This window comes from Coloeus monedula (assembly GCF_965178545.1).
Source record: "Coloeus monedula genome assembly, chromosome: 2".
NCBI classification, from domain to species: domain Eukaryota; kingdom Metazoa; phylum Chordata; class Aves; order Passeriformes; family Corvidae; genus Coloeus; species Coloeus monedula.
In genome coordinates, this window is record NC_138782.1 from 59727900 (window position 1) to 59755501 (window position 27602).

A 27602-nucleotide genomic window follows, 5' to 3' on the forward strand; every position below is an offset into this window, starting at 1 on the left:
AATTATTGAATTTGGAAAATCAGAGCTAAACTGTTTTTTTGTAAATTTGGCAAAACACTGACCTTATATAGAAAACTGCTTTGGTCACCAGAACCAGTGAAAAATAGGTAGCAAGGACAGGGACACCCCCCAGAGGACCATGTTTGCAGGCAACCCACACTGGGGCAGGGACCCACTGGAGGACACCAAAGTAGTACTTTCACCACTGCAGTTGGTATATTATTGATTTCTAGAATTTTTCCCGATTACCTGAATCCTTATGAAAACTTTGTGTTAATTAGCAAGAATTAGTTGAGACTGTTTTGCCCATGACACAATCACTATAAAGGCCCTATTTTTTTATTAATTTGGAGATACAGAAGGGCATGATGTAGATTTCTAAGGTTTCTTCCCATTATTCAAAATGAGAGTAAGATACCTGTAGCACAGGTAAGCCTACTCATGCTGCCTTGACTTTAATAACAATAAAGCCAAAAAGACAAAGAGTTCAGCTGTTGATGTCTCCCCTCCCTTTGTTAGCTGAGTGAACAGGCACAAGCCAGCTCAAAGCCAGCTCAACTGCATATTTCTTCTGCTAAAGCATCTGCAGGTACACTCAGCTGCATTCCAGCTCCAAGAGAGACAAACTCACATAGACTTGGGTTCATGGAGGCTGTCTCTGCAGTGGAAAATGTCAATTCCAGGATCGAGCACCTCTTGTCGAGGGGACACTTAAGTAGGAAATCTCTTCAATTTTCCTCTTCCCTTACATAGAGGCTCCTGAAAGTAAACAGGGAATTGGCTGATGTAGTTGCCAGGATATTCTCCATCATACTTGAAAAGTCATGGCAGTCAGGTGTAGTCCCAGGTGACTGGAAAAAGGGAAACCTTGTACCTGTCTTTAAAATGGGTAGAAAGGAGGCTCCTGGGAATTACAACCACATCAGCTTCGCCTCTGTGTCTGGGAACATCACGGAACTCCTAGAAGCTATGTCAAGGCACATGGAGGACAGGGAGGTGATTTGGGACAGCCTGTATGGCTTCAACAAGGGCAAATCCTGCCTGACCAAGCTTTTGGCCTTCTACGATAGAGTGACTATATCGCTGGGTGAGAGAAGGGCCTTGGATGTCATCTATCGTGACATAGGTAAGGCCTCTGACATGGTCTCCCACAATATCCTTCTCTGTCAGTTGGACACATATGGGTTTGATGGGTGGACGATTCAGTAGATGAGAAACTGGTTGGACAGTCACATCCAAAGAGCAGTGGTCTAAGGCTCAATATCCAGATGGACATTGGTGACAAATGGTGTCCCTCAGGGGTCTGTATTGGGATCAGTGCTATTTAATGTTTTCATCACAAATGTGGACAGTGGGGTTGAGGGCAAATACACAAGAAACACAGACATTTTTATTAAAGGTTTACAATGCAGATACAGAATTTGTGTAATGATATGCTACTTACTGCAAAGCACTATCAATGAACATTTAAATCTGGAAAAAAAAAAAAAAACAAAGACACTTTTCTACTTTTTGCTAGTGTTCTAATAAAATTTACTTCCTCATATCCTTAAACCATCAAGGCTGCAACATTATTACTGATAAATATATTTACAGTCAGGTTTCTCAATTGTTGAACTGCAGAAACAAAAAATATCCTTAAAATTATTTGGCTGTCTGCTGGCAAGTCACAGTATGTCACTTGTGCGCTTCATCCAAAGTAGAGAAGAAATAAAGACTTCAATCAATTATGTAAATTTTGTGAAAACTGAACTTTCGACTATTCACAAAACTATGATCCTAAGTTTACTTAAACAAGTTTTTGGTCTATCAGTTAAGACTTTTCAAATATTCATTCAATACTTTAAAATTCTTTGAAATTGTTTGTGAGCATGTCAGACTGCTCTGAACCCATCAGGTAGTAATGATGTCATAGGATGGTAATCCATTTGCATCTAGTGTATTCTATGTTGGTTTTGTTATTTAAAGAATACTGCTGTGTGGTAAAAACCAATACAATAACTTCTTCCAAGTGCCTATCTTATGCTGTTTAAAAATTAGATGCAAAACCGCTTGGAATGGTGATGACTGGGTTAAACTTTAATGATGACTATGAGGTGATACAGCTAAACTAACACAAAATTAAACATAAATCCATATGACAACACAGTGGAATTTTCAACAGAAAGAGAAAAAAAAATAAGGCACTTCTGTTATATTTAGCTTCATATTCTGCTGATACATAGGCTACATATTTAGCTTCAACACAGTGATGAAACTCAAATAATCCTTTAATTTACAACTTGCAAGGATTTGGTCTTCAATCTTTATTATGCAGTCTATGGCAAAACCAAACAATTTCACATTGTATAACCTTATTGTTACACAGACTTTAACAATGAGAATAAGAAATGCATTTTGGCTGCAGAAAGAAAAAAGACAAAAAAACCCCCTGTTCCATATAGTTGTATTTTAGAATACACTTAAATTCATCAAAGTACATTTCCCCCCAGTTAACTACTGATGATTTATTTACAAAGCAAGTAAAGCAATGTCTAGAAAATGCCATTGCACCACAAATTATCTACATGAATATTTCTATTTTTCATACTAGAAAACAGCTAAGAAGGCATTTGCTGCAGTACAATGTTTCTTCCTGAAATACTAATGTGTTTTAGCAGCTAATACGAAATACAGATGCAGGATGTATTATCTTAATTAGAAAAGCAAACATATTATGGGTTTGGTTAAGAAAAAACTAGATAGTGAATTTTTTTAAATTTCTTTTTTAAAAAAGGTCTAGTGCATTAACTGCTCCAAGTACTTCACATAGGGGCTGTCGTTTGCCTACAAATTGAAAATGCTGCTGACAGAGCAGCTGAAATTTGAGTAACTACTTGAAAGAGAAGACATCATCAGTCTGTGCAAGCTCTGACAGGCTTATAGCTACATTTTTATTCACAATTTATGTTAATATATGCTGTTTTGGGGATCATTTGACAATCAATAACAATGTGGAATACTTTCATTTACTCAACTCTTTTAGAAATGATAGCTCATTGTTTTGATTTTAATGTCTTTTTTTTATATGTGAAATAGAAGCAGAAGGTGAAGCTTGGAGTTTTAGGGGGTTTTTTGTTAAGGGATCACTGAAAAAAATATTTTTCCTTTGAAACTGCAGAACATTCAATCTTTGCAAGACAAGACCTCTTGAACTACAAATTTGTTGTTCTAGATGACCTTGTGAGACTTCAGCACGTAAACAACCTGCACAGAAAACACCTCTACAAATAAATTTTAAGAGTAAATAGAGTGTACCCAACAGTATTACAATTTCATATCCCATTATTTTTCATCCTCAAAAGGTCACCTTATTTTTCAAACTATAGGTATCTAGCCTTTGAATTTTTGTTTCCAACCTCTTTTAACACCTCTGTAACTCACCAAGAGCATGTCAGATTGCTACAAGCACAGTAGCTTTGTTTTAGGCTAAGGTATGTACTCCTGGTAAACATGACTGCTTTGAACACTGGAGCCTGGAAGGCCCCCAGATCTCCTGGCTCTGCTTGCTGTTACATTTCATGCTTCTGTTATGTGCAATGTAGATGTGCTGCAGAAGCAATTTTTGACAGACCGGAAAAGCAGGCACTTTCCTCTGTGGTATTTTTTTGAGGGAAAGCATATCCTACATGTTCCCACTAGCACACTTGTGGCAGTGGCAACTGCTCTGAGAGCCATGCAGCAGGAGACCCTGTCACGGCAGTGGAGTAGTTTCAGCTTCTTGAAGTTCCAACTGAAAGGAAAGAAATTGCAAATACAATGAACAATTGCTTGATATCTTCCCACCCGTAAGTTTGTGTTTACTTGTGTGTTGGGTTTTTTTAGGAGGAATTTTTTTCTCATTTGCAGCTACTGTTCTGCTGTATAAAGCTAAACACATAGCCCAGAGTAAGGCAAGACTATGGTTTTGCCGTGAAGCAACAAAGGCAGAGGAAGTGATGACAAAGACAAAGAAACATTAGTAGGTCTGAAATTCGAATTCGAATTAGAATATACCTCACATCAAGCCAGTTCTTCTCTTTTTAGGGTGGAACTCTCTATGAATTTTACTAGTATAGAAAAAATTCATTCCCTTTCTGTATTCTTTCTGTAGCAGTTACAGGGGAATTATTATGTTAGTTGAATACATTCTGTGCTCATATCAGGACACTGTCTAACTTTTGGATTTTCAGTTGAAGTCTAGTTTGAATTCTGTGTGAGGTGGACTTGCATCAGCAAACAAACCCAACAACCTCTCAGCCCTGAGTGTCCACAGTACCATGCTGAGTTCTACTTGCCTGCAGGCACGGTAGCACTACAGATGTTTTCATGAGGAAAACCTGCTTACTGCACAGCACGTCCTGAAAGCCTGCAACCCCTTTTTGCTCAGCCCAGCAAATTTCGTACCAGAACGTGTTGAGAGCTCCGTGGGAGACACTGCATATCAAGGGTTTATGGAATGTAAAGCAGAGACACAGATGAAGCCAGGAGATTGACAAAGAGCCCATGTCAATGCATGTCAGCTACAAAAGAAAGGCAAGTTTTAAGGATCTATTGAACTTAGACAAGTGTTTCATAGATGCCACTATCTTGCCAGAAATGGGCTTTTTAAGAAATCAGTACTTTAAAATTATTACTGAAATACAGCATAATTTACAAAGGAGATACATCAATTTTCTAAAAATACACAGGAAGGCCATTCTCTGTTAACACAGGTAGATGTGAATCTGCCAAGGTTTGGAGTAATAGAAGCTGCCCATTTTTTTTTCAATGTTTCTGCAACAGGACTCACCAGCATTCCCCATATTTATTCACAGTCATTCATATAGCACTAGGAAAATTAAGAAGAAAACACTTCATTTATTTAATCAAAGTGAAGCTAGCTTTCAGTTTTTCCTTGTTTTAACTTACAAACTTTTTCTTGAATCCAATATCTTTTTTATTTCTAGATGTGGCTGCCAATTCAGGCAGTAAAGGCAGTAAAGGCAAAGCTTTCAGGGCTGAGCCTTTTGTTAATGAACATATCTGAGGCCTCATTTTCATCATACGAGGAGGATTTGCAGCTTCCATTAGGGCATTCAGACATTTCAGTAGTTGAGGAGAAAGCATCAGAAGCTAAAATTCTGAAGAAGAAAACAAGAGTTACACACAGGATGACTAAATATTCCTGAAGATGTGCCTATACATAATTTGCTTATTTGCTTGGATACATTCAGGTGAAGCTGCTATAAAAGCAGCTATAAAAATGGGTCACAAAGAAACAAATCCACTGAAACAAATCAAATTTCTCAGATTTCTATAATTATTAATAACCTAGTTACCTAATTATTTAGGAATTTTTGTTATTAACACATAGATACTAGCAAAAAACGTAATATATTTGGAAAACACAGTTTTCAGGGAAAACCAACTATCAATTGTTTTTACATTTAAAAAAAATTAAAGCTTCTTTTATCTCAGAGACAAATTAATGCAGAGTCTCTGAGCATCTGAAGTAAAAGCGATTTCAATATACTTGCCAAGATATTTGATACGAATCAGTTAATATCAATGACATCAAAAACCCTCAGCCATTTGCAAAAGCTGGTATTTGGTCCTTTATTCCCCTCCCCTGCCAGTACTTGGTCGTACAGAGAAAAGATTAAAGAAAGCAGTTTAGCTTTTCAAGCATTTTCCCCCCAGGATTACATCACTCCTTCTCCATGCAAATGCACTTACAAGATTGCATAAACCCTCCTGAAAACTAAAGTGTGCCAGGCCTTTAAGCTCACTCTGGAACAGATGTATCCTGTGCATTTTACTGCAGGAGTTAGTGTAACACAAGATACACCCCCCCAGATGTGAAACAGCTCAGTCTTATGGCTCTTCCAGTTTCCACATGCCTGATTAGCCACTGCCTTTTCTCCCTCAGAACTGTATTTCTCCACTGAGCATTTACAATTCCTACAAATGCTCGCACCATCAGTGTTATGGGTCAGATGCTGCTCTGTGCATTCACAAGATGTTGCATTTCTGCAGTTCTGAACTTATTTTGCTCTTTCATTTTCTGTAAATGCTGGTAAAACAATAATCAAGCACTTAATCTCAACCTTTTGGTAATGCCAGGGAGCCACAGAGTAGGCCAAAGGCCAGTATATTAACTCAGAATAATATGAATATTTATGTTTCCTGTTGGTGGTTTCAAACTGATAGAAGACACTGCTGTTCATTCCAACAACTTAAGTGCTTAGGAGTGTTAATTTTAAATGCTTTTCAATGCTTTGAGTGTTAGGCCTTATGTGATTGAGCCTTGCAATTCTCATTAACTTTAGCAGGAGAAAAGAATTCTCATTTGGCTGATGCCTTTTCCTGGTCTTAAAATCAAGAGTCAAACACAGTTAGAAGGGGAAAAGGGATTTTACCTTGGTATTATTTTAAGGATCTTTAGGTGCACACGTCCAGGTGGAATGCACCGCAATGCACACTGCAGTGCACACCCCCAAGAGATTGGGTATAACATTATAGGTTTTACTAATTAGCATATCTATCAAAGATTCCCCAATGAGAGACTCCAATGAGCCCCCTCCCCAAGGAGGCTCACCCTGGATGGTTCTATCTTAGTTTACAGAATGTGTTCTGGAGAGGACCTTGGGGTCTGGGGCACACTGATCCCTAACTACGAAGCTTCTAAAATGTTCAGTCTCTCAGCTTGACAAACAAGTCCAAGAATGTAGGCAAAAAGCACTAAGAATACAGAAGTTGTAAAAAGGTATAACAGGGGTATAAAAGAAAAGGCAAAAAATCTTCATGGCATCATGGCAAAAAAGCAACTTGTAGAGCATCTTTGTCTTAGAAAATTATGTGAAGTGTGCCAAGTACTACACAGCCTTGCAATTAGAATTCATACCAAATACTCTCCAAGGCCTTGTCTATACAAGAAAGAACTTGTCAGTATACTTCAATCAATAGATACACAAGCTAGACTTTCTTGTACAGAAAGCACTTACCTGTGAAAAGAATACCCTGTCTATAAAATTTACAGAATCTCACTGTCTGAGAAAATATTGGTTTGTCTGAGGGTTTATTTTCTTTTTTCTTTTCTGAGAGCTAAAGCTGCATTCACTCTAGGGCTTTTTCTGTTTAACATAATAATATAAAGATATTAGGTATTACACTTGTAGTTACTATTCCAGAGAATCCTTTTAGTGTAGATTAGTTGAACAATCTTGTCTCTCATTCTGATAAAAGCAGACATCAAAAAATGTCTCTTACAGAAATTTTTGCTGGAGAAAAAAAAAATAATTAAGTTTAATGTTAAGCTTTGAACATGGCTTGCTGTGAATGTATTTTACAGACATTATGGAGAGTGAGAAAGACTGCACCAAATAGCTGCTGAGCTGAACTCCAGGGAGAAGGCCCAGGTCAGCATTTGGGGAGCACATCTGGCAGAAATAAACCAACGGCAGAATCAGCAGCTGCCAAAGCAGGGACTGCAGGGATGGTGGTGAGGAAAGTGGAGTTGGCCACTCCAAAGTCTTTCAAGTATCTGAATATGCAAAGACCCACCTCTGAGGACCTGAGCTACCAAGCGTTGTCTTCTTCTCCCTGACTCTGGGGAAAACTAATGGTTAGATGCTAGGAAGAGCTAACAAAGTAGTCAAACAATTTCTTCCAGCTCTGCATACACCTTTTTTGTTCCATGCAGATTGGCTCTCTGCCTCAGTTTCCATCCTTACTGCCTCACTTGGACTTCATTCCTTATGTTTCCCTTTCTCCTCAGCAATCTGCCTCTCACCTCCCTTTCCCTTCACTTCCCTTCTCTTTCTATATGCTTTATTTCTTCATAACTTATTTCATCACTATTGCCTAAAGGAAAAAAAAAGAAAACAAACTCTAACCAACAAAGAACCCAACTATAGGACTAGCTTCCTCCTTACTGCCACTCTCAAGATCACTTCACTTGCTTGGTCCATCCCTGCCCCAGCAGGCTGTCTCTCTTGTTGGTGTAAGCTGAAACATCTCTCTGGGAAACATCATCTTCTATTCTGTGCTTGCTCAGTGCTCAGGGAAATAGACTTTATTTCACTCAGCCTCTAGGCAGTACCACATCAATCTTTTCTATGGGTAGAAGTTGAGAAGGCTACAGCTCTCCTAGAAGTAATATAAAGATATATAACTAAGTGTAGAAAATGGATGCATACACACTGCACTCTGAAAAGCTGGAATTGTACTAGACAGAGATACAATCTTGTTGTCAGACACATGCACAAAATTGACTCCATCGAGGGTTACAAATGCATTATTAACAGATGAATCTAGTAATTTGCTACACCTAGTAAATACTACACATATATACATACATACATACATACATACATACATACAAACATATATATGTGCACCTATGCCAAGTTTGGCAGTTCTGCTTCACCACCAGACTGAGCCAGGTGCCGATTTCACAGGCCACAGTTTGGCATGTATGAGTCAGACACTGGTGAACAATACCAACTGCTGACGCTTAATAAAGCTTCTTTAGCCCTTCTCCCTTTAGACTGTTCCCTCCTCTTTTCTGGTGCAATTACTGTTTAGTCTGCTTGGAGATGGGAATACTCTGATTTGGGCTATCTGGCAGCAGCTGAGTGGCAGGTGGGTAGCTGCTTTTGCAAGAAGCCACTGAGTTCTGCACCTCGAGGAGGCAGCCAGCTTGTGGCTGAAGTGGCAGCAGTGGGAAAGTGGTGCATGAGCAACCTAAGTATATTGCTGAAAGGTGACATGGCAATGAATGAACTGAGCTTATGCCTTTTGTTCTTATTTTTAGACAACTCAATCTTCTTCTAGTGCTTGCAGTGTGCTTGAATTACTTTCGTGAATGTTAAGATTTGCTTTCATGTTTTGCTGAGATGGGGCTTGCAAATTCTCAAGACTAATCACAGGACCATGGATATTGAACACATACAAAAGAGCTTCATTGCAAAAACTATGCAAAAGTAGGCTGAATAAAAAAACCAAAACAACTCTTTCTTTTGTAATCTGATGTGCCATGAAATCCCTACTTCTTAAAGGCTTTTTCTACATGGAAAAGGTATTTTCTTGGTATATGTGAAATGGCGAAATGACACATTAGTCTTTAAGACGTGTGTATATATTTATATACATATATATATATACACATACATATCTAACCCCACCTTATTCACCACATAATTATCTGATACAAGAACTGCATGTAGACAAGCCTTGGTCTATGTCTTACATGTCTTTCAGGACAAACAAGGCCAGGTAGGCCTTCATTGTACATTAATCAAAAGTGAACAAGCACAGTTTTTTATCTTTTTATTCACTGTTGCAATGGGACAAGAAGAGTATTCTGTCCCAATCCTGTCTCCATCAGCAGACAAGGAGTATGAACAGAGAAATCTGTGATTAATTTTCAACCTGCTGTAAACATCCTGCGAGTGAAATGCTGCTTTATGCATTTTGTACATGCATGCACACTGGACCCAGTCACTCAAGGTACCCTTTAGAACCCTCAGCTTCTGAGCATCAAGGAGGGCAGAGAGCAACTAGCACCATGCAGGACTAGGGTCTCTGTGTATGCATACATCAGTTTCAAATACAACCTTGAAGGTGTTCAGACCTTCCAACAACTACAAATCAGTGTAAGTGGTAACTTCAGAACACATGTCATCTCCAAGCGGGTGGCCTGGATCCAGAGATGACATCTCCACTGCTAGTCATACCTGATGGTTAGTCCTATCCACAGTGTTGGCAGTGGAAGCATGGTCACGAGTGTTTTGTCGGACTCGGGTGGAGTTTTGCTGCTCAATGGTTGAGGAAGTGGGGATGCAGAACTCTCTGAAACACCTTTTGAAATTCTCATCTAGAAATGCATAAAGGACTGGATTAAGGCAGCTATTTGTATACCCTAGAGCAATACAGAAGTGCCAGGAGACAGTCTGGAAAGTAGTTTCTGGGATGTTGACCAGGGCTTTAATGATAACATAAATGTGGATGGGAGTCCAGCAGACAATAAACACTGCCACCACTACAAGAACCATCCTTGTGATTCTCCGCAGGTTCCTATCCTTCTCTTTGGAGCCGGATAACATGCGAACACTCTTCAGGCGTAAAATCATCAGCCCATAACACACGGTAATGATCAGCACTGGCATGATGAAGGCAAAGATGAACACACAGATTTTCAGGAGGTTCTCCCAGTACCAAGCAGGGTGGGAGAATGTAAGTGTGCAGTCAATTGAGCCTGGGGGAAAGGAAAACAGCACAGAAGAACATGCAGGTCAGTTTTTAATTTCCTTTTCTTTAAACCTTTCTTTAATTAAATATCACAGGCAAATATATGAAGACTTTATGCCTAAGTAAACATGTAAAATGAAGCAATCTGTGACCTGTCATTTGCACAAACATTGGTAGGACAGAGTACTGCAAAACATGCATGAAGTGTGAGGAAAACAAAACCAAATTAACATGTTTCTCTTTTGCATACTATGGCTTGGAATTTAATGTACACTGAACAAGGAAAAGAGCTGAATTGTCATAAATGCTTAAACTTTGACTCATTTTCCCTTTCAGTATAAAACATGGTGAAAAGAAAGATTGCTAAACCAGCATGTATGCTGAGAGTTTGGGCATTTCAGGGCAACAGGGAAGAGAATGACATGACACTAGGTAACTACGCACTGTGAAGGGTCTGGATTTATGTTGACATGCTGTCACTATCCCTTTATGGAAAGTCTTGGAGTACCAGTGATCCAGAACATGCTCTCTGCTCTGTATCATGTCCTGCCAGACAGGGTGTAACATACTTATGACTGCCAGCTTCCCAGTGGGAGTATCCTGGGTTTATAAAGTGCTGGGTCCTGTGCTGTAGGGCAACGCAGAACTGCCCCACAGCAGAAGGCAGGCAGGCACAGATGCTTTTCCAAACACTACAGTAACCATGTGGGACAGCAAGACTTGCAAGGACCCACAGAAGGAGCTGGAGCTGCCTGTCATAAAAGACAGATCACATGCACTGCTTTCCCAGTAATCTACAGCCAGATGAAAAATTGTTGAGGGGGCTCATTTGCACTGATAACTACTTTGCAGAGATTGGAGGTCAGAAGTTAATTCAATGCCTCTACACTACAGTGAAGCAATGCAGAAAGGAGAAAGGAACTGCTGAATACTCAATTTAGGAATGAAAGCCAGACTTACCATGCCTGTATTTAGTAGTTGCCATGAACATAACTGGCAGGCCAATGGCAGAGGAAAGAATCCAGTTGCAGACATTGACAATTTTGGCATTTCTGGGGGTACGGAAATCAAGGGCCTTAACTGGGTGGCACACAGCCACGTAGCGATCCACACTCATGGTGCAGAGTGTGAAGATACTGGTGAACATATTGTAGTAGTCTATGGATATAACAATCTTACAAAGGATGGTACCAAATGGCCACGTTCCCATCAAGTAATTCACACTCTGGAATGGCAGAGTACTTGTTGCTAGGGCATCTGCCAATGCAAGATTGAAAATATAGATGTTGGTGGCAGTCTTCATTTTCGTGTACCTAGAAAAAAAAATTGGCAGAGCATGTGAATGACCACAACTGATATTGTTAAATAAAACTGAATCCATAAAACTGAGCCTATAAGAAACTTCTGTAAAATAATGTGCTAGATACTGTCAAAGATCACATTTTGTGCTTTTAACCAAATGACCTTTTAACCAAATGACCAAATGATTCACCTACATGATGGCAGTTCAGTGAGACATCAGCGAAAGGGTGTAAGGAAGAAAAGATTAATTTAACTTGTGCAGAAGGAAAAGATACACATAGACGAAACGATATTACAAATGCTAAAGAATTGAGAAGCTGAAAAAATTGTATCTTTACAGATCAGATACTGTACTACATGGATAGATTTTCTGTACCTGATGATGTTATGCTAAATATCATAACCATGTTCTGTAGAAATAGAGAATTCATTTGTAGGTTGTGGAGTAGTGAAGATAGCATTCTAGTGAGCAGCACTTGAGACCCACTTTCAATGTGGATGCTGTACTTTTGCAGTGGTACAAAAGATGTTTCAATTTAAGTAATGTTCCTGGACATGCTGTCCTGATGCCCTGATTGCTACTGAGGTTGCTGGGCCCTGTGGCTGCTTGGATTTTGGGGAGTCAGATGGCTTGCTCTTTTGATGAAACTTCCTTCAGTTTCTGCAAAACTAATAAGCAGAGTGTTTGATCAAACATTTTACAATTTACAGAGTGCTTTTCAAGAGGAACAGCCCATTTCAAAAGACCTGTCAGGGAACCTGCTAGGGAAGACAAAATGTAAAACACACTATTTAATGGGTTTTATCTCTCTGAGTTAGATCTCTTCAGAACATGAGTCAGTTGCAAAAAAATCCCAATGAAAGGATTTCGTAGGGAACATGCATTTGGAACTTTTCTTTAGTAGGGTGTGGAGAAATGCAGACTTCATGTTGAATTGACATAGAAAGCTTTTATGATTAACATTTGAAGCCATTGATACTGGATTTGTTCTCTCATTTTTAGCACTGTGCATGAGAAGCCACTAATAACCCTAATTTCAATTTAGGGTGCTTCTAAAAAACATGTTTTCAAGTAGATCCAAACTCTATCTTGATGCTGCCTTTAGAAAGTATGATCTGAATATGACACCCTCCAGTTGTAAATAAACTTCATATTCTCAAAGTCCTGTAAAAACTTTTCCATTTATCTAACAAGTTTGTAACACTAACACAGGAGGAGGTAGATGCTGCAAGCATCCATAACTCTCTCCTCTGGAAACTGGAAAAAATGTACAGGATTGCAGTGTGGGAGAGGTACAGCTCTAAAAACTGTTTGGAGGAAGGAGAAAATATTTCTTGGGCAATTTGCTGGAGAATCTTGCAGATGAGAATGAAAGCAGCAACATTTATATTTTGTTTTTACTATTATCCAGTACTAAGCCCTGTGGTTTATCAAAATGAATGTCTTTCTGAAGGTCTGAGATATCCAGGAGTAGCTGAAGGTATGTCCAGAGCTAACCTGAAGGTTTGATTTTGTTGTGAGCAGGCATGTCCAGCTTTCTCCCACCCGATCTGCTCAGGCAAGTACAGCAACAGAGGGGCAGTGGCTCTCAGCTCTGCATAGACAGGTAAGGGTGACAAGGATTCTGTGCCCTCACCCAGGCTGCTGATCCCTGCTCAGACCTTAGATGATTGCCTGCCTTATCTTTATGGCTGGATAAGAAAGCACACTTGGGAATGCTGCTCAGAGCTGCTGTCATCACATGTGATTCTGGGACAGGTCTCTCTGGAGAGTGCATCATCAGATAATAATGACACTGCTTTGTTATCAGTAATTAAAGCCACTATGATTTAAAGGGAACACCTGACACAGCAAAAAAACCCCAAACCATCAACCAACACGTAAATGACTTTCAGGTTAGCGTAACAGAGGATGGACAGAAAAATTCTCTGAATAAATAGAATAGAATAAATAGAATAAAGTTTCTTCACTGGGCATGGGCCTTATCCCACTTAAATGCTACACATTTTTCAGTTTTGCTATCTACTTTTCATTGTCAGTTTAAAAGTTCTTGGACTTACTATGTTTAATGGCCTCTGTAGACCACTAGTGAAGGGTTTTGCTTGAGGTACTCTGTAATCTTTGTACTTCTAATCATGCTGTTCTTACAATGAATAGAAGCAGAGCTCTTATGGTGATGGAAAGTATTTACTATGCCTACGCAACAAAAGTCTATTGAAATTTACAATATTCTTTTCAGTGAATTCTATAGGATTTGGGCGTTTCTCTGTACTGAATATTTAACAACTTTATAAGGGGCTTATTTCTGCAAGGTACATTTTGTAAAACATGTATTTTTCCAAATAAGTAGATTATCAGTGCCCCCAGGATTATTTTTTGGCACGAACAAATAAATACCAAAGCAATTGATTAAATGTAATTTTAACAGCATGAAAAGTAACAGTCAATCAAAATGGAGCTTTTCAAAGTCTTTATTTTAGCTGTCATTATACCTTTTGCTAAGGTATCAGTCTACCTATTTGAAGAAGCAGAACAAACATTTCCATTATCCAGACATAGATGTATATGGGATGAGATTTCTATACTTGAGAGTGACTTAGTAATACCAAAATGTATAATGCAAAAATTTATAAATGCAATCTTTTAAGGTACTGCTTTCACACTTTCTTTCAAACCCACTAGAGAATCTAAAAATTAACAGATGTGTAAAGAAAGAATCTTAATTGCAAACTCATGAAAATCTGAATACTGGTATTTAGATTACATTGAAATTTCAGCATCTAAAACATCAAGTGTATTAAATTTTGCATGACAATGAGCAAGGTTGTAAGTGAAGACGGAAGTTTACTTTGGGTGGCCTTACTTATATTTTACAACTCTGCAATGAAAAGAGTAATAAAATATGATGATTCAGGGTTTTTTGTGAATATTTAGCACAATACTGCTCTTGATATATACCCAAATTAATTATGTTCATTATAATACTGACACCCACTAGTACACCCCTTCTAACTCCTCAGTGCATGATTTGTATCATAAAATATCTGTTAAGTGTTGTTTTATTGGTAATAGTACATGAGACTAATCAGATTTACAACAGTAAGAGTACACTTTATATCTGTCTAATTTTTTAGGGAAAGCTCAGCCTTGCCTTTATCTTCAATCCAACCAAGCTTTAAAATAGACTTCAAGTTTGAAGACCTGAGCTGTACTGGTCCACTCAACTGGGATTTGCTTGGAATCAGAAAAAAGCAGTGGAGAAAAGAGTGAGAATTCAGCTCAGATAGTCACCAAGTTCTTAGCATTCAAGGATTAACAGAAAGTCTTGAAATGGACCACTCAACTGGCTGCCCACAGGCCACTTGTAGTTTGTAAACCAAATAAAACCTTCACCAGATTAACCTCAGAGAGACTCCAGCTCCCTTGTAAAATGTGTAACAGCACCTTGGACAGGAGCCAGGACCACCTTCCCTTCCACTTCTCATGCAACAGGAGAGATGTGAGCATGCTTGTGACTCTCTGCAAAGACACCTGCCACAGCCCTGTTTCTGGCCTGTCCACTCCAGTAGTTAAGTTACCACCTTCAAATATCTTTTAAGAGTCTCTTCTTTTAAGCTTCTTAAAATTTAATGAAATCTTTAGTTTGCATCATACTTCATTTAAGCCTAACAGATAGAGTTTGTGTACTGCTATCATGGTCTATACAACCAACTTAGTCGTGTCCCTACTGCTCCTTGGTCAAGTGGTTTACATCCATGTGGATTGTTGAGATATCCCCTCCTCCAAAGCCTTCTGCCCTTCTGAACCAGATCAGTTTTACAGCATCCTTGTGCCATTGGGCTGGTGCAAAGAAGCTAGAGAGGTCCACATTTAGCTCAGTGTAATACAGAGTATAATAATAATACAGCTACATTCTTGCTTTTTATTATTATTATTAATGATGCAGCTCAGAGTAATACATACCACTGCAAATTAATTTGAAAAATTTCCTATCTGAATAACATCAATGAGGAGGAAAGCAGAAACAGTCTTTTGCACTTAGGGAATAGGCTGGTTGAGGACAGACTCATAATAATTACTTTCAGCAACACAAAGGCACGCAAGGTTTTGCCTACAGAATGCTTATTTGGAGACAAAGACTGCTTCAAGACCTGTGTCTAAGTTCAGTGCAAAATACATGAAAAACTGGAGAAAATCGCTGGAGATTCACTGCAGAAAGCAGTCACTCTCAAAAATGGTTTGGCTGCTGAAAGAAACAACAGCCAACAGCTCGGTCTTGGGTACAGACAACCTGACAAAACTCTTGTTGATGCTGGAGATGAGGTTAGCATTTCAAATTCATGTTCTTCTTGCATAAATGACTTGTTAAATAAATGAAGAATCATTATGTGAATACACTAGATTAGTTGAGGTCGCCTTGGCTGGGAAGATAAAAGCATGTCAAGTATGCCTAGTTGAATCAACTCAGATTAACATTTTTTCTCCGTGATTGTTCTGGTGCACCTTGTATACGCAAGGAGGAAACAGTAGGAAAACCAGATTTTTTGGCATGTTTTTCTGAGATATCAGGTACTTTCAATTTTTGTTGAGCCCTTAAACCTTTGAACAAGGTCATGACATATTCAAGGTGGTCTGTAAAAACCCTCAAAATTTTTTCTGTCTGCCAATCCAATTAGTATATTTTACACTGAAATTAAGTCTCTCAAGCCTTATTCTGGAAAGTACCTTTGAGCTAATGGGTCTCAAATGATGGACTTTACTGATGTCCATCCCATTTTATTGTCCTTTTTCTTTCTTCACATGGTAATGGGTCTCTATAAAGTGAAAGACCTGTACTGTATCTCAGCCACAGCTGTGACGTGTGCTGTGGCAGGCTGTAACCCATTAAAAGTTTTGAAGTCATATATATTCTGGACAGGTCTAACCTTCCTGTCTGTGAGCACATGATTTAATCAGCTTGAAAACTTAAGTCTTTGATTTTTCTATTCATGGGTACTTCTGAATGCTTATTCCTTACACTATCAAATTTCATCTCTGGCTACAAGCACCATACATTTGTGCACCACCCTGATAGGTTATCAGGCAGTAAGGCCATCCAGACTTGAGGTGCCATCTTGTGGTTAACAATCTCTGCATCCTTTTGATCTATGTTCTACTCAAGAGATCTTATACAAGGCTGTAATTTAAACATAGTAAGCCCTGAGTGAAACCAAACCAACAATAAATTGAAAAAAAAAAAACTTGAGCAGGTACAACAATAGAGCTGAAAGCATTCACATTTGGTTGCAATTAAATTGTGCAATTTGCACCACATTCACTTACTTCCTGCACCCATCCCGAGTTTGGGGATAAAAGCTGAAATGGGGAAGTGAGGAAGCTTTCACTGCCTTTAAGAAAGACAGAGGCAGTTGGTGTTCTCTCCTGTTAAAGTCTTGCATCCTGACTGCCAGCACAACGCTACCCAGTCACTGCTGTGACCCGTCATGGTGACTTAATTAGAGAGATGAAATATATTAGGCATCACTTAGGTGTCAAGGCATGACTTACTGAGGGAGTGCAGTACATCTAAAATCACAGAGTTTAGTTATTTGACAAACTTGGTCATACTTCACATACATCGGAGCAGCTTTCTCTCCTTTCTTCACTTACTGGCAAGCAGATGTCCATTTTCTGAAGGAGTTTGAGTGTATATGTGGTCAATGTGGACCTGATCACATGACAGGTAACTGCTGGACTGTAGTTGCTTCAGTTGCTACCTCTTTTCTCCCTAATAATTTGTTTTCCCACTGCCAAGTTCCTTTTTCACTTTATTCTCCTCCATAGCACAAATGAGATTCAGCCAGAATGTCACCAAAGTTTACTTCCCTCGGGTTACCTTGTTAGCATCTTTGACTTCCCAGCTTACCCCTTCCTCACATCAGGACAGTGCCAAGGCATGTGCAGATCCAGCAGTATCTGCTTACAGGATGCAGGAGAAACAAGCAGAGCACATCACCTCCCAGGAAGCAGCACCAGCTCAGGGCCATTTTTTTTGTACTCAGAACCCATCAGGAATTTCTCTCATACCTCAGCTTTGTGAGAGAGTGAGCTAAACAACAGCCTTTTTAGTCAGAGTCACCTTTAGACTCCAGTGCCAATCTTTTTGGAAATGATGTGGCACCATGAGAGTTGTGAGGGCATAGGACATCATCCTGTTTTCCTGCATTGGGCTTTGGACTAAAAATTACTTGCTGCTGTCTTTGTGGCTCTTTCTGATTTTTTTTTCTTGCTACTCAAAGGCATCATATAGAAGTCCTCTTTCTGCTGTTTAGTTTGAGCCAGTGAGTTTAGTCCCTACCCAGAGAAAATGAAACAAGCTTTTTTCTTTTGGGAAAAAATAGCTATTTTCAGGAGGAAGGCTGGTCCTTTCCATTGATGTCTGACTGAGAGGATTAACAAGCAAGGAGATTACTTCAGAGAGAAAACACAAACTTCACAGGAGTCATAACAGGTAATTATTTTACGATTTCTTATTATTTTCATGCCTTTTTAAGTTACATAAGTGTGAAAAATATCCTGGCAGAAATCCATACAAAATAAAGATGATGTGATACTTTTTTTTTTTTTTTTTTTTTCAAAAAAGGGTAGAGAACCAGTCAAGAACAAGTATAGGTATATCACTTGCCACAAAAATATTTAAGATGTTGCTATGTCTTATAACTCCTAATTTGCTCGTCTTTTCCCACACATCATAAAAAGCTACTTAATGATAAAAAAAAAAAATGACAGTAATAAGTATGCTCCAGTGCCCAAACCGTCATCTGCTGGTACACTTCCTTCCCTTCCAGCCTAGTTAAATGGGAGGAAAATTACCTGCCAATTATTTCAGAACTTAATCTGCCCTGTTTGCCAAACCACTTTTATTTGAGCCTCTGTTTGCCTGGTGCTGAGGCATATGGGTCTCCAATAAAGGTCGCTGCTTTCATGGTTATTGTGTAACATATCTCTCTGAAATAAATCAATGGTGCTAAAAAGACTAACTTCAATATATTGCCATTATCGAGCAGCAGGTGCTTATTGTTGAAGGTTTTGCTTTGCTAGGAGGACATATAAAGGAAAACTGTCAGTATATTCAATTTAACTTTCTCCCCTCTGCCTTCAGGGAAGTGTGATTGAGAGTAAAACTGCTGACTACATCTCTGATAACTGTGGTGACATTTTTCCAGAGGGGACAAGTTATCAGCTACTTTGTCTGGTTTCCAGGTGCTGATACCCTCCTCCTGATTTGTAGACTGATCACCTGAGATAAGGACTGTACATGAAATATCCCTGGTCAGCAGGGAAGCTGGCAGGGAAGCCTTTGAAGACAGTTTTACTGCTAGTAGATGTGAGATCCGTAAAGGTGTGGTAGGGACCAGCAGGTAATCAATGCCTCTTGGCCAGAGGGGAGCAGGGAGGTGGCATAGGGCTGGAGGCCAGGCCATACACAGACTGTACAGATCAAAGTAACAGCAGGTATACAAGGCATGGCCTCTTGCATACAGGAGATTGGGATCTTCTGGTGAAGCTGTTGAGTGTGATCTGGAAAGGAATGACAGAGGTGAGACAAAGGAACTAGAGAGAGAATAAATGTGGAGGAAGGCTTGCCTGTGATGGGGGAAAAGCGGAAAGCAGGCAATGGTGGCAGCTGGTGTGACAGAAAGAAGGAACACAGTTATGTGCTATGTGAGAAGACCAAATCAGAAATACTGGAAATCATGGACTCGCTCTACATGTCAAGGATGAGATTGTGTCTGAAACTGGGGCTCTGAGGGAGTTACTAAGACCACAATCTTATGAGAACAATTTGGGTAATTGGCTCCTTAGATGATTTTTCTATAGGGGCAGCACATCCCAGGGCTGAAGATTAGCACTGTGACAACTGGTGCTCCCTGTTCCCCCTTAAAAAAGAGACTTCACTCACTTGGAACTGCTCCACACAACACGATGAGGAGGAGATGCTCCATTTTGCACAAACATTTTTGTTCTGAAGTTTTATTCCTGATCTGAGGTACAAGATCTTATAGCTGATAATTGAACACTTCTCAGTAAGAAGGTGGAAAAAAAATCTATTTCATGTCCTTCACAGTTATTTGATTAGCTATGGTGTGTCATCCCTACCTTTTTTCATCATGTAAATTCAAAGGGAAATAGAAATAAAATTTAGAAGTGTTTAACATTAAATGGATGAATAAGAATGCTTCTTATCACAGCTCAGCTAAGCTGTGGAACTGCTTGAGAGTGAACACCATTAAAAGTCCACTTCCAAAAGGGACTAGGGGTCTTTGAAAGATAATTATAATATTCCCACTTTCAATATCATAAACCCAAACTTCATGATATAAACCAAAGAAGACAAAGATGATTATGAAAAGAGCTTTCTTTGAGATCAGCTTAAGCACAAAAATTCAGAAAATAGCTGCTATTGGATTTTAAAAAAATGTAGCTACAAGAGTGGATTTGTATTTTGAAGAGACTTATCAAGCATTGGAAACTTGTTTCCACTTGGAATCATCATGAAAATAAATAATTTTTTGAAAATGTCTGTTAATGAAGATCTCTAAAACAACCATCTCAGAACACCTAAGCTTAAAAATAACCAACTTAGAATCTTTAAAAATGCTTCAAATATTTGTTTCAAAGCAGCTTTGTTTAATAGTGGCAATCTTTGTGACCTTCTTTTTCCAATCTTATTTTTGATCCTTAATTTTTTGGGGACTGCTGCATGTTAGAAATGTCCACAAGAAGCTGCTGAATAAATGCTGATGCAAAAACTGCAGCTCAAGAAAGTCTCTCTGCAGTCTAACTGTTAGAGTGATACTCACACAGTGTTGCCCTTGCCCCTATTTCTTCCACTCTGTGACTAAACACCAGCTGCTGGCTATGGCTGGAAAAGAGGCTAGTAGGCTAAATTATTATCCTGAGACATTTGGACTTGCATCATGATAGGTTTGAGATTTTTGTAAATATGTCACCTTTTGATCTAGAGAAGTTATAAAAGCTTATCCACAGTGTTTAGCAAAAGTTATGCTTGATGGTTTGGAAAAACACCATAAATTGAAATAAAGCAGTACTTAAGGATTATATTAGCTAAATAGCTCATTAGTCATTAGCTTGCTAGTAACTATGTAATATAAGCAATGTGTGCATACATTGCTTATATTACATAATTATTGAAGCCACGAAAAGTTGGTAACACTTCATTATTTTTAAAAAAAGAAATTAAAAGAAAAATCAGGAAGTGTTTAATACTATTTTTCATGGGACCCATTGCCATAGTGGCACTCCAGGAAAAGTACAGTGGGATCAAACAGCTTTTTAAAGAGAAATTGAGTGAGAAGGGTTGTTTTCTGCCCAGAACTGCCCAGTGGTACTACCAGAGCCAGAGGGTCTGTGCACCTGGGCCTGGCATGCTGTCTTGTGTGCAGGAGTGTACTGGGATGGGGGCCAAGCACAGGGTCTGGAGATGAGTCTGGGGCTGCAGAGCTCTCACTCATCCCTCAGGTGCCTCTGCTTCCTCAGTGAGATGGGTGTTACCCCCAGGTTGCAGCCTCATGTATTTTTTGGTCAAATTTTGACCATGTCTGTAAAAACATAATCAAAAGAAAAGGAAAGAAAAAGAGAATACAAAGGTGTACATTCCATTTTATCTGTCTGCTTTCCTTCATCTTGGGGTAGGGAGGGGAGCTGCTTGCTAGTTAAACATTTGCCCACTAGCAAAGGTTGGTAAACTCTGTCACAAACAGTGTGCAAACAGGGACACCTGCCTTTCTGTAAGGCAGGATGCTGAGGGTCACCGCCTTGCTATGCTGCTGATTTAATTCAGCTCCTCTGCTGCTCCTGCCCAACAGTGCTCCCTCAGTTCTGTCCCCAGATCTTCTCTGCCTGGTGCTGTGAGCTGTATTAATTCATAATTGACATGATTGGATAAGGCTGCTGAGGCTTTCAGCTCTTAGCACAGGGGTGGAACCTTTGCAGTCAGTGGAACAGGCAGGACACACACTCACACGTGCAATGCCATACAAATGCAGAGAAGTTCATGAGGCTGTGGACAGGAAAGAAAAGCAGGAATCTTATGCATTTCTTGGTTTCTAAGCTCCCTGATCTATGGTGCTGCAAAAGATGCTGTAAGCTGCCTCACATACTGCATCCATAACATCATGTCACCTTGCAAAGAACCCATTTTTTAGAAACACTTGTTTTGCTTCACCCACTTTCCAGCTTGTGATAAAAAAAATCTGAAAATTTTCTCTAAAAAGACTCCACACTTCTGTGCATGTGTGTGAGAATATTTATTCCCCTGGTGATATCAATTATTTCTACAACTGAAATTTCAACTCTAAGTCTGTTCTACTTAATAAAACAGTTTTTCTGAATTGCGAGTGAGCTCAGCTGAACTAACCAGAGCTTTCAGGCTGCAGTCTTTCCAGATTACATGAAGCTCTTTTTTTTTTTTTTTTTCAAAACACTATTAAGAGGCTGTTTTGAGACACATAGAAAGATTTCTCTTAATTTCAGGGAGAGGACTTCTTTGACTTCTTTCCCTGTTTACCTTGTTTTTTTTTTTTAAAGCATTGTAATAATTTACACAATGAAACAAGTCATCTCCTTCCTCTGCAAAGGATCACAGAGAACCTGAGACCCCTTTGTTTATGGTATGTGACGAAATTTATAGCAAAATAAATGAGAAATTACTCTGAACTTGAGTGACTACAGTGGCTGTTGGGGGAATTACAGTCCTCCCAGGGTATTTGGATCGTGGGGGACTGGGGCCTCTGTGAGCTATTCCTCTTTTCCAGACCTGCAATGCTCAAGATTTTCATCTAGGATCTATTACAGCTTTCTAGCATATTGCCTTAATCACAAGGCATATTCTTCTTCCCACTCTAATTGTGAGACTAATATACCACCGACTTGATGAGAAAGCTGGAAAAGCCTTTGGATTACTGTGTAAATTAATTCAATGCCACATGGTACTAATTGTACACTGTCTTGTTGTACTCTGCAGCTGCTAGAAGTAGCATTTGCTGTTGATATAGCCATAACATCATTGTGTTCATATTAGTAATTTACACTTACACAAAGCACACGAGGAAAATAGATAATAAAAATTATCTACAAATTTTTCAGATTACAGGAAATTCACAGCTGGCAGCAAAACCTATTAAACTACTACTTCTGTCACTTGAAGGGGTTTTTTGGTACTTGAGAAAGGAAACAGCTCAGTGTTAGTAACATGAGGTTAAGCCTCACACACTACATATAAAACACATAAATATTAATTCAAAGATGAGAGCATTCAGCTGGACAGGAACCATCTGGAAGAATGTGGATGAGAATGCATTAATTATAAAGTAATACGTATAAATTGGAAATCCATGGACCTGCTTTGCACGAAGAGCCTTATTTTCCCATTGATAATCACAGTACATTTCTAACTCCTCATTGCACATGTCTGCTTTCTGATCTCTGTTTGCCCCAGCAGGGATAGTAGGGTGGCATTGTGGAGTGATAGTGATAGTTCCCTGTCAGGCCAGCACTTGCACAGCTCTGGCTCCAAACCCCTGGATTTGCCTCATGTGGAAAAATTGTAAGAGTAATAATGTTTATAAGAATAATATAATTATTTAAAAAATATTTCCAAAGAAACCAAACATGAGATGTTAGCATGCAGCACACTCGATCTGAAGCCACTGCTGCTTTCACTGGGGCTGGACTCTGAAAGGTGAGTCGGACAGTTTCAAATATCTAAGCATCTACCTCCCAACTCCTAGTATTTTCAAGCCAAACTAGGTACCAATGTTACTTAAAAACCTTCATTTTTAGTAACGTCAATTCCTCTCACAATTATTTTGAAGTTCAATATTTTGTTCTCCCTGAGCAGGCATGATGGGAAAGGCAGATAAAGAAGGGGAGTTTCATAGGATGAAAAAATCAATCCAGTGAAACACTGGCCTCCTATGTGTAGCTGGATGCAAGGAGGCGTGAATGTGAGCACACAGGGTCACCATTTCATAGGTACATTTCTATGATTTGAAACACTGTCATGTTAGTGTAGTGGGCAACAGGAACTAAATCACTAAGCTCCCTATTGCTGACCAGATGCACTACCCCTACAGAGAAGCACAGAAAGGGAATGTATTTTTATGTTGCTTAAGCCACAGATCCTATTCAGCCATTAGCATGTAAACTCCTTTCCATCCCAATTGCTAAACAGCTATGTGGTATTAATTGGGAAGAAATTCTGTCATACTAAAAGCTGTTCTTGAACAGGAGATGTGGGGTTTGCCATAGAATTCCTGATGGTATTGGACAAGCCATTTAATTTGTGTTTTCCTCTGTAAAATGAAAATGCATTTCTCCTACTGCTTCTGGCCTTTGTTTTTAAGCTGTCATCTCAGGGAAAGATGCTGTCTTTAGATAGAAATCTAAATACAAGTGCCTCATTCGATTTGACTTTGTAGTGCAAATGTAATTCAATTAATTACTGTAAGAAATATGAACCTAGTAAGGGTTATGCCCAGGATAATAAACACATAATTCCAGGGACAACCTGTGGCATATTTCTCTGGTGACAGCTCTCCTGTCTCTGTTACACTGTGCATCTGCTTTTTCTCCCAGAGCAATGCATTCAACACAGCTATGGTGATTGCAGTCATGCCCCCACTCGGAAGCCTTTCTGCAGATGTATCTTCACATAGACAGCTTGAGTTTTGGACTGACCAAAAAACAGACAGGATGGAAGAGAATCTGCCCAGCTGTGTACATGCAGCCTCTAAAGTATAGTTAAACCCACAAGGTTTCTGAACTGGTCTAGCCTGAGCCTGAACCACTGATGGATATTACTCGTGCTCTCACTAGGTCTACCAGATGCACAGTCTTTGCAATGGCATCCCTAACACGTGCCGAAGGAATCATCCTCCACCCTGCTGTAAAAGCCCACCGTGACCGCCACCCTCACCCCCGGCTTTCTACAGCTGGCACTGCCAGCGCTGCACCCACGCACCACAAAGCCAGCCGGTGCCGCTGGTCTGCAAGTGATGCCAAGAGACAACCCCTGTTCTGCGCCCACGGCACCTATGCCCGACAGCCGCGGCCCCGACTCCTCGGGGAACGCAGCGTTCAAAGGGGGAACGGACGCTCCAGACGGGGGGGAAATTGGAAATGCCGGGGCTGCCTCGAAAGGAAGGGAGCGCGCCCCTGGGCCACTCCAGTCTCCCCTCTAAAAGCTCCCGCTGGGCTCTCCAGGGCTCAGTGGATGCTTGGTTTGGCAATGACGAGCAGCCACGAAAGGACATGAGCTCAGTCAGCCCCGTCCTGTCGCGCCCCGCTGTCCCGCTCCCGGCCCATCGCTCCCGGCCCATCGCTCCCGGGAGGTGGCAGTGTTCCCCCACGGAAGCCACCCGCCCCGCTCCGCTCCGCTGCCAGGCCGGCAAAGGAGCCTCTTTCATCTACCTCTCACTCGTTTTCCGCTCATTTACGGGGAATGGATTTATCGCGCGGGATCTGATCTGTAATAGCCCCAGTGGGGCCTTTTTCTCTTGCGGGCGAGAAAGTTGCGAAGTGCCGCAGCACAGCCGGAACGCCGGGATTACGGAGAGCGGTCGCGATCACGGCATATGTATTTATTTATACACGTGTATATGCACCTATGTCTATACACACCTATAAATGTATATCAATAGACACACAGAGATCTAGACATGAGGCAGAGATCTCCAAACACGGGCATAGAGAAACGTTTAACCGCGGTGCCATTTACATTTTGTTCGTGCATTTGGGAGAGGTGGGTGGAAAGACAGGTGGATGCGTGCCGGCTATCCGTGTACCACCCCGTACCCGTAGGCGCTCACAGGCAGTGGCTATAGTCCCTTTAAATCCTCGCTCCTCAGGGGACAGGTGCGGGATTCAGGCCCCGTTGGCCAGAGCCGCTCGCAGAGGTGCTGCAGCTCGGAGGGTCCTCAGAGCATCCTCGGACGCGCAGCGGTTTCTGACGGACCGGCCGCCCCTCACGGCTCCACCGCAAGTTTCTTTACCCCCATCACCCGCTCCGGCTCTTTAACAAAAACCTCCTTCCCTTTCCCTCGGGGGCCGGCGCCCCTCCGCACTCCCCAGTGCAGTCCTTTGCGCGCTGCCCGCCGGAGGAGGACCGCAGCATCCCCGCCGGGACACCGTCCCGTATCCCGGCTCCTGGCAGCGGGGTTCCGCCCCGACGGCAGCGGCCGTGGGCTGCGGGGGGGGGCGGGGTGGCACTCACCTGACGATGACATACATGACCAAGAAGTTGCCGAAGAGCCCCACGACGCAGACCACGGAGTAGAGGGCCATGATGGCGATGGCGGTGACCACGGAGGGACCGCCGCCCGCGGGCGCGCAGGGCCCGCTGCCGCCCGCGCTGCCATTGCCGCCGCCGCAGGGCTCGGAGCGGTTCCAGCCCAGCGCCGCCGAGGCGTTGCCCCAGGCCGGGCAGGGCGCCCCGGGCGGGCGGCAGGCGGAGGCGTTGGCGGCGAACGGGACCTCCAGGGCGCCGGCGAGGAGCGGCGCGGACGCGTTGCCCAGCAGGTAGGCGACAGCCATGGCGTGCAGCGGCGTCAGCGCGGCCACCCGCTCCCCGCGCCCGAGGGACGCGCGGCGCTGCTGGCGCGGTGTCGGGGAGGCGACGGCGCCCGCCCGCCCCGACGGCGCGTCCCGCCGCTGGGTGCGGGCACATGTGTGCGGCGGGAGGGGCGGGCCGGGGCGGGCCGGGAGGAGGGGCCGTGTCCGCAGGAGCGGCGGCCGGCCGCGGGCGCGGGGAGGTGGCTCCCGGCGCTCCTCCCAGGCCGGCGGGGCGCGGTGGACGGCCGCCCCAAGCGGCGAGAGAGGCGCACCTGCGGGGAGCGGCGGGCGGCGCGCCGGCGGCGTTCCCCTCCCCTGCGAGTGGCACTTGAAGGCAAAGCGCTTAAAATGTTTCCTCCCCCAGCGCCACAGGCATCGGTGGCAAACAGCGGAGAGAAAGAAGCGGGGGAGACCGACTTGGCGGGATAAAGGCCGGTGCAGAGAGGAGATCAGTGTGCGACTGATTATCGTACTGAGTCAGGGATCTTGGCAAAACGATGTCCTCAGTGATTATAGAGATAACAGAACCTTGTAATAAAATGTGATGAACTTTACGGCAACACTTTGGGAGGGGTGGTTGTGACGAGAGTTGTCCTTTGGAAATGACTTGGATCTCATGGATCCTCAGGATTTTCAGAGAACCTTCTGTTCAGGGCTCCAAGGATGCTCCCCTAGATGTTGGTGTGATTGTTAATGGATGTGATAACACAGATGAGAAAGTTCAAAACCGTTATCTTCCGCTGTGCATTCATTGTTATGGGGTGCTTGATTTGCACACTGCTTGTTTGCGCCAGCACCTTTTTGTGATCAGTTGCTCCAAATGAACACAGAGGTGCATCTCCAGGACTGCCTGATGGCTGATCATTAGGACTTGGCTCTTTTACTGTCTCACTAATGAAATCAGAAGAGATCCTTAGCAAGGCAGAAAAAATACCTCCTAGTGAACAGGAAAGTGATAGAGTAGCAGTGATTGCTCCTGCTGCCTCATCATGGATACACACTTACTCTGTCTGCTCACCCGGTGCAGAGCACGTCCTGCTCTTTCAAGAGTGGTAATGACAGAAGTGGAGAAGAAACAAGTTTCAACTTAAAAAGAAAGATGCAGAATCCCAGGCATTTTAGTCTAAGGACTTTCTGTGTGCTTGTGCCACAAGCAATGGGAACCAGTGCTGCTCAGGGCAGGTAACAGTAGCAGAATTGACCACACACTCTTTCGATGTATATTTGATAATTTGTGGGGAGGAAGAAGAGGGAATGGGAAAGGAGTGTCACTGGACTTAGAGAGGGATATAGATCTGGGGAATTTGTATTCCTTTTTTTCATTCTAAAGTGGACTGAAAGGAGAAGATCGAGTAAGCTATTAATGGGCACTTTCAGTAGATAGCCTGTATTGCTTCATGGCCAGAGAGAGTATTTTCAGCGTCCTTCATTGGTA

The 27602-nt window shown here is 41.6% G+C and overlaps 1 protein-coding gene across 3 annotated transcripts; it reads right to left on the reverse strand.

Annotated features, from left to right (window-relative positions):
- Positions 1–3230: 3230 nt before the first annotated feature.
- Positions 3231–26149, reverse strand: OPRM1 (opioid receptor mu 1; the record flags this gene model as incomplete). 3 transcript variants are annotated; one of them, XM_082301931.1, is made up of 4 exons in its annotated part: positions 3231–3263; positions 9738–10258; positions 11212–11564; positions 25830–26149. In XM_082301931.1, 4 exons carry the CDS (start codon positions 26147–26149, stop codon positions 3231–3233), a joined length of 1227 nt encoding a protein of 408 aa, XP_082158057.1. The 3 variants fall into 3 exon arrangements, with proteins under 3 accessions (XP_082158057.1, XP_082158056.1, XP_082158055.1); XM_082301930.1 differs by lacking the exon at positions 3231–3263 and adding an exon at positions 3734–3772; XM_082301929.1 differs by lacking the exon at positions 3231–3263 and adding an exon at positions 6876–6926.
- Between the last annotated feature and the right edge of the window lie 1453 nt (positions 26150–27602).